Source organism: Mustela nivalis (assembly GCF_964662115.1).
Source record: "Mustela nivalis genome assembly, chromosome: 4".
NCBI lineage: Eukaryota > Metazoa > Chordata > Mammalia > Carnivora > Mustelidae > Mustela > Mustela nivalis.
In genome coordinates, this window is record NC_139023.1 from 113,626,865 (window position 1) to 113,639,172 (window position 12,308).

Sequence of the window (12,308 nt, forward strand, 5' to 3'; positions counted from 1 at the left end):
CATGTATTCCATGTTTATACATTAATTAATAGATGTAACCAAGCAGAAACAACATGTGACATTCATATTACATTGTCTCAATAAGACAAAATAGTTTTATGGAGGAAATAGCACTGGAAATGACAAAGAACACAGGCAAATATAATTCACCTGCTCTTGGCATTCTTATTTTTACACAAATATTCTTGTTTTAGCTGCAGACAAATGAAATACACATGACTTATATGTGTATTAACAGAAGACCAATGAGAGAACTAAGGTTCATTTTCAGAAGGCTTAATTTTGAGGTTAGAAAATTTAGAACATTTCCTTTCCTCATTTTCACCTATGACTAAAGATCTGTCAGCTACAGTATAGCACAAATAGAAGTGAAAGTTCCATAAAAGGAAATACTTAAAGGTGTCACTGAAAATTAATATCATATGAATCTCCTTCATTTATTTAATTTCTATGTGGCAATGATATGCATTGCCTTATGAAATAACTGTATTTTTTTTAAAAAGTGTCCCAAGTGATTTTGTAAGTATATCAAATATATACTAGAATTAGCTTAGAGGAAACCTATAATCAATTCAAACATATCTACTGTAACAAGAGGATTTCATACTATTCTGATACCATTTATCATATAGGAATATCATGTGTTCTTAAAATTAACATATTACTAAAAGACTAAATGTTGGTTCTATATATAATGGTACACCAATACGCCTTAAGGTATAATCCACTCATAATTTCAGGTAAAAAATTTCTACCTAAATTTCAGAGCTTATCTGGGAAATTAAATGAAGCACAAAAGCAGAACAACAAATAGAGTCCATTTCAGAGAGAACATCTAAACTTCTCTAATCCACTGGCACTAGCCCAGTTTCACTTGGTCCCAGATTACAGAACAAAACAAAAAGCAACAAGGACAGGCAAACAAACAAAAAATAAAACAGTACTATTCAAACACTTACTATCCAAACTCAGCAATCCAATAGATTTGAATAAAAAGAAAATTTACTTTAAATTCTCTAACTGAAACTGTTCTTATACTTGAAACTTAAAAATTACCTTACATATCTCAACACCGACCTTTAAAAAAAAAAAAAAGCCGACTTTTTATCTCATATTCCCACCCCCACCACTTCCTTGTTCTCCCTCACAGAAAAACTGAGAGTTCCTCAAGTCCCATTAAATCTTCAAATCCTCCCCAATCAGTATTGTGTCGCTTCCAGTCCACTGAAAACACTTTTGTCAAAGTCATGTTTATCCTCAACAATTTTCATCCACAGAATTTGACAAGGTTTTTCATTTCCTCCTTGAAATACTTTCCTTACTTAGCTTCCAAAACATCACAAACTACGTTTTCTTTCTCACACGCCACTCATCTTCCTCTTTTCCTGGATCCTCTTTAGTCTCCCTGACCTCAACATTTTAGAATGTCCCATGGCAGTGTTGGAGTTTTCTCTACATGATTATTCCTTAAATGAGCTACCCCTCTTATAGCTTTGAAGACCGTATCTAAAATGATGCATTCCAAATGTACAGCTCAAATCCCTAAATCCCCCCTAAATTTCAAACTCATATAAACAACTGCCAACCTAATTAAATCCTGAAATTTGATGTTTAATAGGAACATCAAATTTAATAAATGTAAATTCTGATTTCTATCTCAAACTTACTCATTGTCTCATGTTCCCAATTTTAGTTAATAGTAACATATTTCATCCACTTTTTCAAGTAAAAGATCTTGGAAGCCTCTTTACTCCCTCTGGATTTCTTCTAGCCAAGCAATCCATCAGAAAATCCTTTTTCTCCTATTGTTAAAATATATCCACAATCTGACAACTACTCATCTACTTCAGCTACCAGCTTATTCCAATTCACTATCCTCAAACTTATTTTCATATCCGTCCACCCAGAGTAGATTATCTTACTAAAATATAGACCATTTCATATCACATGTTTTATCTCAATCCCCCAGTAGGCTCCTTATATACCTGGGAGACCTAAATATCTCACCACGACCTATAAAGTCCCTATAGGATCCTCCATACCTTATTTCTTTCCACTTCTGCTTTGCTCAGTAATAAACGCCATATACATTCCGTGTTGACTTTCAAGATGTTCCTTAAACAAATGATTCCTTACTGTCTTATTCCATGGCCTTTACCTTTGCTGTGCCCTCTGATATCAGATCCCCACGTGTTTTACTTCCTTTCTTTGAGTCAAGTCTCTGTTCTGACAATCACCTCTTCAGAGAGTACCTAACCAAACCACCAAATTCAAAATAGCAAATTTTGTTCAACTGCCATTCATTTTTGTTCACAAAATTTACCACTACTTGACATTATAACACAGTTTATCTGGTTTTTGCCTCTCCCATGAGAACTGAGTTCCTTAAATACAGAGACATAGCTTACTTGTTCAGTATTTTAAATCCAGAGCCTAAAAACAGTACTCCTTAGAGACTAGGTTCAGCATAAGTGTTTCCTGAATTAAAGAACATTCTCCCAATTAGCACACATACATGTTGGTAGTAATACCGACCTTACCATGTAGTTTCAGGAATATTAACTTCTAGATTTATAATGATTTTGACAATGATGCAAATGTCTTATTTAAGGTTATTTCAGAAAAAATCAGGTACTTAGGCCAATAAAATAATTTGTTTTTAAAATAGTACTTTGAATTATTTGGGGATAGAGAAAAGTGTAAGAATTTCTATTTTAATATAGTTAATTACTTAATCTTTTTTATGAGTGAAAAGATTTGTTAATAAGAAACTTGACTACAGATTGATCTAAAATTTAACACACATAGGGAGGCCTTTTGATACTAAGCTTCTTGTGCTTGCCTCTGGGCTTCCCTCTGTTCACTCAAGGAAGCTTTCAGTGGATCAACCACGCCTCAGCTTCAAACTGGTAACCACTTGATGGACAACAATAGGGTTAAAGTCAGAACACCTGGAGCAGGAATCCAAAATTATGAAAACACCAAAGAAACACTGGCTATTTCCTTTATACTCTATACCTTTGAGGGATATCAAATATACGCAAATATTCCTGGAGTGCTTTGAGTTTGCAAATTCTAAAGGCTATTGTAGTCTATGCTAGTTAGAACATAAGACTACTCATCAGTCCAGCAGCCTTAATAAGCACAAGCATTGTGGTTTAAGAGCAGCACTGAATGGAACACCTTAGTATCAACACTAGACAAAACAAAAAGAATACCTGAAACAAAAAATTAACAAATCCAGTTTTCTCAGTCTGATATTGCAGTTACCTAGAATATCTGATAAATATATTATGTACATTTCTTGTTCATACTGAAAAAAATTTCATTTTAGTTTGAGTGATTAAGGTTTTATGCTCCATTTAATTCCTCTGGTATTTTCTTCTTTTAAATTCACTCTGAACCTTAAGTATAGCTATATGAACCAGACTTGCTGTATATTTTCTCCCAGTTCCTCAAATGTAGGAATATGTTTTCATTTTACTTCACATAATTTTAGAGCTTAAATGAAAATTAGTCTAAATCTTCTATTAGCATTGATAATAAATGAAGACTAAAGAAACTAACTTTCCAGGATGCCTGGGTTCAGTCGGTTAAGCAAGGAACTCTTGATTTTGGGTCAGGTCATGACCTAAGGGTCCCAGGACTGAGCCCCACATGGGGCTCTGCATTCAGTAGGGAATCTACCTGCAGATCTCTCTCCCTCTCCCTCTGCCCCTCCCCACCTCTTCCCAGTTGCACACACTCTTTCTCTCTCTCTCCCCCCTAAAATAAATAAATCTTATTTTTAAAAAAAAGAATAACTTTCCAATTTTGCTCAGTTAGCCATTGATAAAATTGGTACTTAACCCCAAACCCTTAAAATTCCAATCTAGAATATTTTTACTATGTCTTAACATCCCCCCATGTAATTCACACTCATCTGAAATTTGTGTCCACACCCAAATGTTAAAAGTCACCAATATAAATTACTTAAATCCACAAACACCCACGTAATCAATCCTAGAATTACTTTAGTATTTTCCCTTATCATTTAGATATCCATCTGATCACTTAATTTTACACTAAGTTCTTAATACACTATTCTAATATATTATAATTAATATTGGTGCAAGATAAGGTCTAAAATAATATGACAAAATGCTAATTCATTTAAGCTCGTACTGCATTCTCTAACTATGTGGATTTGCAGATATTAAAATGAATTATCAGATTAAAGTTGACCTAAGTTTATCTCCATTAGTCTTCTAATGGGATATGCTCGAAGGAAGCATATTGCCTCTTTAAAAAAATGAAATAAACAGAAAATTACTAAGTGATCATAGATACTAGTTATAAAAGTATAAATTACCACAAAAACCCAACGGGACTAATAGTGGTAGTAGTTGTATATATTTGGAAGAAATTGTTAACACTACATAAAACTTAATACTCATCAGGCCCAAATCATCTGAAAACATATATAATCATGCACAAAACTCAATGGATGACATTGTTTTAAAATATATCTGTATTTGTGCCTACATTTTTTTCATAGCTCTGTGCATATGTGTTTCACATTACAAACATTTAGTTTGGTACCCAAGAGCTCCATGAATAAGAACTACCACAGTTAAGAAATAGCTTAATAAACCACATCCATTAATTTGCTTATGCCAGCAGTAATAAGCACATTTCTAGCATTTTTGGTGTCTTAGATTTTTGCACACAGAATATGTATTAAAGGATATATTTCTGTTGTATTTTAAATTTGTGAAAAATTTACATCATTAGATCTAGGAATCTTATCTACCTGGAGAATAGAGAGTGTTGATATATACTAGAACTACATTTTTGTAAGCATAAGAGACAAGGATAATATTTCCTATTCTGGTTTGAAAACAAAACCCCCCTGTATCTTACAGCATCACCTCTCTGAATGGTATTTTTTTCAGAGAATTAAAAAAATACATCCCTCATGTGGTTTTCAAGTAGGACTACAAAGGAACAGCTCAGAATGCAGTGACACCTAATGGCAAAGCTATCTTTATAGGCCATAAATGTATTTTCTAATAAACATTATGTTTGTGGTAAAACTGTGTAAGTATGACTACACACCAAAATGTTGTCTGACGATAATCTGAAATATTATGAAAATCTAAAAGCAATACCAAACACTTTACTTTGTAACAGTAATATAACACAAGCAAATGAAGGAAGGGGGCGGGGCGGAAGACTTCCAGATTAGAGAGTATGGTTTTAAAATTACAATACCCTTTGAGACAAAATTACAATATGATAAACTAAGCCTTAGGAATTGAATTAAATATAATGCCTCTTTCATTACTCCTAACAATTTCAACTGGTTTCTATTGTTTAAAAAGGCTAAAGTTAATCACCTTGATTTTTATTCTTATTTGAATTAAAATTTATAGGAGATATTTACTGGGTGTACACTTCACTTGGAATAGAAAGCAAAGGTCCTTGGTGTAATGGCTTATTAGTCATGTCATAGTTGATACTGTTGATTAATAACACTGTCTAACTTAATGCACATCTGAATTATGCTTCAAATAACTGTATTAATGATACAGAAAAGAATAATAGTAAAGTGCACCCTTATTTTAAATTCAGAAACTACTTGTATATATATTCCAGAAGTTTACACTATATGCTATCCATAACTTAGGAAGCAAACAACCATTGTAAATAATAAAGGTATAATTCAAATCATTGAGATATCTTATATGTACAAGGAGTCCTTAATGACTCCTGGGGGCTATCATACTCAATACATATTATGTAAAGAGCTGGAAAAGAAATATTTTGGTGTAAGACACAGTACATTTTCTGGAAATACTTTTACATTCTATATTTGAGAAAACTGTCCTCAGTGCAGAAATCATGAAAACTATTGCTTTAAATCTGCCATCTATTACTATTTTTAATGTGGACATTTTATTCACCCACCAGTTTTATACTTTAATTTGAACTTTCTCACGATGAAAATATTCTGCACATTGTTTTAGGCTTCTCAAACCAATCATAGTTAATGACTATGATCTCAAAGGATAAAGTATCATGTGCTTAGAAGAAAAACATAAATAAATGGTTTGTTTCTATTCCCTGCTGGCATAAAGTATTTTACTATGACTGATAACAAGAAAAACCTGTGAGTGATTTCAGTAATATGTGACCACACTGTTTGAGAATATCCTTGTAGAGATATATAACTGAGGGTAGCTCATTTCAATCAGTTCTGTGAGCACAGGAACCAGATAAAGAAATGAGCATACATTAAACTGTTAAAACATGAGATCCTCCATATTAGATTTGAAGCAAAACACAAACTGTGCAGTTGACTGGAAATGCCACCTAATCCCTGCTTAATTAAAGCAGTGCTCTACACTCCTGTTGTGTTTAGGGAGTAAAGAGTGTGGAACGACTGATGTATGAAGAAAATAGCAGTCAGCGTGGATAATCTCAAAGACTTTCGAGCTTTCTAGCTACATAAATCAGAGCGACTTTTGAATAGCCTCATAAAACACAGTATCATTGCCATTCCACTCACGATTTTTTGGTTCTTCCTACAGCATGCAGATCATTAGGAAACTTCTAAGCAATCAAGTAATGTGGGTCTGATGAAATTACTCAATCAATGCACAGGCTCAAAGTAAAAGCATAATTTGAAATTGCAGTTTTTATATGTCAAAAGACCTTTCTTTGGGGAGGGGGGAAGAATATCACAATTGAGGTGATTCATTTCTAAATATTATGTGTGTACATGTGCTTTAAACAAATATATGCAATTATCAAATATCTTTAAAATGTGATTTAACAGAAGTAATTATGTATGATATTAGTGCATTTTTGATTGAAAATAAATACACTGCCACTTCAATCACTGGAGTTTAACTATTATGATATATTTCATCATTCTAGTGAGTTCATGTGTTTAATAAAATACATTAGAGTTTAAAATATTATAATTGACTTTTAAAAACTACCTGCACGGAAAAAAAAAAAAAAAAAGAAACAAGAATGGAGAGAGTTTTCATATATATAATTCTGTTCAACGCTAAAAGGATTCAGTATTTAAAGAAACAGAGCAGGTCTTTTTTAGCTTCCAGGTTGCTTGAACTGCATACTGCAGCTATGTTCTACATGAACCCACACTACATGAGGCTAGAAAGACCTTTCATTTCTGCCTATCTCCTTGTAACTCTAGAGCTGAAATATTAACTTTCCCTTCAGTTTCATCACATTCATCCCTTAAATCCTAAAATAATACATTTGCCATAAGCATATTTCTCCCATTAAATATTTAAATGAAAGCAATCACCTCCTGAAGACAATTAATTCTCCTTGCTAGTCAACCAGGTAAACTGATTCAATGAATAGTAACTGATGGTTTAAAACTTTAGAATGGGCATTTAGTTTTGAATTTATTATACTTCGGCTGGGATGAGAGGTGGAAGCAGGAGAGGCTTTTAATCTCTGACATGCACTCAAATTAGTCTTGGTCATTTTCTTTAATTTGGGAATAATATTTATCAGTATATTATAAAAGATATGAAGAATCTGAAGCAATTATCAATTTGCTCGCGTTCATGGCAATATTAGGTAGCCTGTAGAAGAAGCTAATCCTCTTGCCTTATGTACTAATTGCATTCAAGTAAATTGTCTGGTAAGTGTTCCTTTTAATAGGATATACACAGTTCATGCATACAACTTACTATCTTAAGAAATCTGTAATTTGTACACAGTTACCTCTTTTTTTTTTTTTTTTTGGTCTGGTTATAAATAAGTAAACCATGTCACATTGACAAACAGAATGCAAAGGAAAAAATACAACCGTTGTGTTCTATTTAGAAACAAACGATCAGACTACATTGTAAAATAGTATTCAGCTGATAAAGGACAGCAAGAGCTGTAGGTGTTTGCAAATGATGTATTTATCATGTGGACCATAGAATAAGCAACAAAATGAGCATTTATCCACAAGCCTTATCTCCTGAGCGATGAAGAGCCTACGGCAGAAATCCCTAATCATAAAACGAATGTAAAGTTACCACATTATATATATATACATCCTGTTACAGTCATTTATAACTGGACATAGATGTATGTCATTTCTTTAAGAGAACATGGTTCGCTTCTGAATTCTATCAGAACATTACTGAACCCCTCAATGAGGCCATAATTTCTCCCTGAAAAGTTCTGAACCCACAGGCCCTGTTAGCCCCCAGGCAAAACGTGATCTAGCAGTCAAGCTCTCTAGTGCTTAATTAATGCCTAAGTGCAAGGTTTAGAATCCTGACCTCATTACCCCTTATACAGAGACATGTATGGTTCTATTGATATAAATGACAGAGAATGGCAGACATGTTTACAAAGACAGCCTCTGAGACCGAGGAGTCCCCTGGAGCTAAGGGGCTGGCCGCTGTGGAGGCACACACCAGACATAAGCCCCTCGCTTGGGCAGGCACAAGAGCCACCTGAAGCAGGTTCCCTTCTAGGACTCTGTGGGGTGGGTGTGTGTGTGCGCGCGCGCGCGTGTGTGTGTGTGTGTTGAGCAGGGGAGGGGCAGGGGGACGAAAGGAGGGGATGCTGCGACCCATCTGTCGCTTCAATTTGAAGAACATCAAGCCGTGTGGACAGATAAAAGTCCCGTGCCCAGAAAAATTCCCCAAGAGGGGCCTCTCTTCATCCCAGTAAATGAACCTTACTGGCCCGCGGACGCGAAATTTCCGAAAAGGAAATCGTCGCATTAACGCAGAAAAGGCTGCAGGAGCCCATCTCCACTCGGCTCTTACGGATTAGCAAGTGAGAAGAGTTGGAGCCTGAAGCTGCGAGCGCTGTGCATGATAATGACGCGCGGCCCCCACCCGCCTCCGCCCCCGCCCGCGCCAGCCGCGGCCAGTCCCGGCCCGTCTGGTTGCCAATAGGTGGGGCCACGAACATCTCCGAACCGGCTCGGCGTCCTTCTTGGAGTCAGGCCGCCCGGCCGGAGCCCAAACGCCTTTCCTCTCGGCCTCGCGCGGCAACTCAGAGTTGCCCGCGAGACAAGGCGAGGCAGGTGTCTGCCTGGCAGCCCACGAGGGCGGCCAGCGCGCCCCGCGCTTCTCGTGCGCCCCGGGGCCAGTCTCGCCGCCGCGCCAGGCCGGAGGAGTGTGCGAAGCAGCGAGGCGCGCGGCTCCCCGTCCTCGGCTACACCGCCGCCAGCCCCTCCCGCCACCGTCGCGGCGACTCTGCGCGAGTACTGCAAAGCCAAGAGGACGGGAAGAGGGAAAGGAGGCTGGGGGCGCAGCCAGCACCCCGTCACCATCGCACAACGCTGCGGCTAACGCAGCCCGCTCACGTTGCAAAACCACCTGTTCGATCCGAAGGGAGCTCCCCCCACCTCTCACCCCAGTTTTCGCCTCACAGGTGACATGCACACCTCTTCTTTCCCCTAAGATATATATATATATATATATTTAATGGAGCAAATGTACATCCGGGAAAGAATATGGAAGGTAGAGTCGATTAAACTTCCTTTCCCCACACACTTAGAACCCACCCACTCCCCGCACTTCCCGGCACACACGCACAACTGAGGTAAACTCGAGACCCCCACGCATCCAGCAAACACTCCAAGATTCACCGCGAAACAACGGCCCAAGTCAAGGTTCGAGCATCCCCATCCTGACAGAAAACTGAACAAGTGTAAGGGAAGGTTAGCGGGAAGGGGCAATAAACCGGAGCCAGCGCCAGTGAAACCACACAGAGGGCGGAGAGGGGGAGGCAAAGGGAAACATTCGCTAACCCAGACGTTAGAAGTACCCACAGGCAACACCTGCTCGTTCTTACCGATGTGAATGATTGAATCCGCATTCGCCAAGTCCCAGGTTCGAGACCACCAGACGGACAAAACCAAGAGCAAGGGGAAAACTTCCATCTCCTCCTATGCTGAATCTCTTTTAGGATGGTTTCTCTTTCGATATATATTTTTTTAAAAAACCAGTCCGAAGAGTTTGAGGTCACGGTAGAGTTTAGCGCAGCTTTTTTTTTTCTAAATTCCTATTGCCAGAGCAAAGCCTTTAATCGTCGTTGATGAAGGCAGAGCGAATAAGGAGCCCAGCCTGAGGAAACCTCCTTCGCAAAGCCGTGTCACTTGGAGGGGAATTTTGGCATCGCCAGAGTTGTTTGCAGTTTGGCTTTTAAAAAATGTATCCAGCCTCGGCTGCTCTCGGGCAGGGGGAGAGGCTGGAGCTCAGACCATCCCCATCGCTGCGCCGGGGCCGCGGGTCTCCAGTCCCAGCGCCGCCGCAACTTCCAACAGACCACCCCCCCCCCAACACACACACGCCGGATGTTCCCCTCCCCCTCCCCCAACCCAAAAAAAAAAAAAAAAAAAAAAGGCGCCCCCCCACCCCCGCCCCAACGGCCCGCAGAGAATCACTTGTCCTCGCTGCCAAAATAAAATCTAAGTGGAAAGGAAAGATTAGGAGATTCCAAGCGGAGCAGCCAGATTCCAACAGGGAAGGGAAAAAAGCCCTCTCCAAGAGGGGTAGTAAAAGTGAACTTCAAGGTAATGCAGATAGTAATGCAGAGAAAATTCCTTTTCTGCGCGAGGCGGGGAGCTGAGCTCGGCGAGGCGGGCCCCGGGAGCCGGTTCGCTCGGGCGCGGTGGCGGGGGAGTTGCGCCGGGCGCGAGCAGCGGGGCCGGGCAGGCGGAGGGAAGCCTGCGGGCTGCAGGATGCTTTTGGAGCGGTTCGCCTGGCGGGATGCAGGAAGCGAGCAAGGAGCGAGCCTGGCAGCTTCAGCACTAGCCCCACGTTGCCTAGAAATGGATCACCTAGGAGAACGAGCGAGCCCGCGAGAGAGCGGTGCTGTCAGGCGGAGAGAGGGGGAACCGAGGGAGGAAGAGCCTCTCTCTAATAACCACCTCCTCCCCCTATCTGCAATACAAGGGAGAAACAAAATAGTGCTCTCATTTCCCTTGGAATCTTCAACTGGGACTGAGAAAAAGGCAAGGCTCCAAAGGGGGGAAAAAACAAAAACAAAAAACGTTGAAGCTTTTTGGTTGTGTTGTGTTTTGTTTTGTTTTTTTAGAAGGTTAAAGGCAACCTGATAAAGCCACCCCACTTATTTAACCTTGTTACTGCTATTCTCCAACAGGTATCAGACTTTTTCTAGTCTTTGCCTGGAATTAGTCACATTGGATAAAAACAAATTAGGGACACCTGGTCGCTAAGGGAAAAAGAGACCTAGAAAGCTTTTAATGAGATTTCAATTATAAAGTCAAAAAAGGAGAGGACGTGCTAATTATTTTTTGTACAGTGATTTTTTTTTCTCTCTCTCTCCAGAGTATTTTTAGGCAATCAGGATAGAGAAAGGATAAAGAAGAACGTGAAATTTTTTTAAAAATAATAATTAAGTAAAATACGTGCTTCAGTGAAACATTTGATCCAAATATTACATTGAGTAGCTCTAACAATGGACCTATGGATATAAATTCAGAATGAGGAAGTTGGTTGTTTCTCCATGAAAAGAGCTGAAAAAAGTACTGAATGACAACGTCCCCATCCCAGAATGAAAGGATTTTTGGCATGCTTATTCCTTGAAATATAATCCTAACAATTGTGACTTCCTTTCTTGCAATGGATATCTTATATTCAGTCTGACCCCACTTCAGACTGGAGGTTTGTTAACAAAACCAAATAACTAGTTGAGGCCAGATATTAATAGACCTGATTATTTCAGTTATAATTGGAATCCTTTGGAAATGTTGCTATTTGGAAGGTGTGGGTATCAAACTCCTTAAGCAACCTTTCAGAGCCCTCCCTTGCTTTCATACTTAGAAAACCTCTTTTCTTAAGACTTTCTGGCATGGTGAATTGGGCTAGTATTTCTCCAAACACAGTTATACTTTCTCACCTCTGTGAAATGCCTTCTTTCGTTCTTCTTGTGTACTTTTTCCCTGCGCATTCCAGAAACTGTGCTGCCATATTGTTACTTAGGTCAATAATTCTGTTGGAAGGTATCTGTTTACTCTTCCAACAACTCTGCTCTGCCACTTCAAGGCTTAATTCAAATTTTACCCATGATGTACTGTCCAGTTCTTTAATATGGAATAAATCCACCCTTTTTCTGTGTTCTCATAGCACACTCTACCTTTATATTAGAGTTAGATGGGACTGCTTCTGAATTAGATCATCAGTGCCCTGAGAGTCAGGACCATAGCTTATTCATGTTTTATTCACTGAAGCATTTTACATAGAGCTCCTTTGTTGACTTGGATTTCATCATTTCCTTCTGAATCTGGCATAAATCAGTGCTTCCAA

General features: G+C 38.8%; 1 protein-coding gene across 3 annotated transcripts in view; it reads right to left on the reverse strand.

The window, feature by feature from the left end:
- Window positions 1–10,335, reverse strand: part of GRID2 (glutamate ionotropic receptor delta type subunit 2) — a 1,513,029-nt gene extending 1,502,694 nt beyond the window's left edge. For 2 of the 3 annotated variants that reach the window (XM_082728076.1, XM_082728074.1), the window contains exon 1: window positions 9,832–10,334. In XM_082728076.1, coding sequence (XP_082584202.1) covers window positions 9,832–9,919 — 88 coding nt within the window. In that variant the 5' untranslated portion in view covers window positions 9,920–10,334. Of the gene's footprint in view, window positions 1–9,831 lie in introns of all 3 variants that reach the window. The other variant, XM_082728077.1, reaches the window with a different exon arrangement.
- Window positions 10,336–12,308: the final 1,973 nt, after the last annotated feature.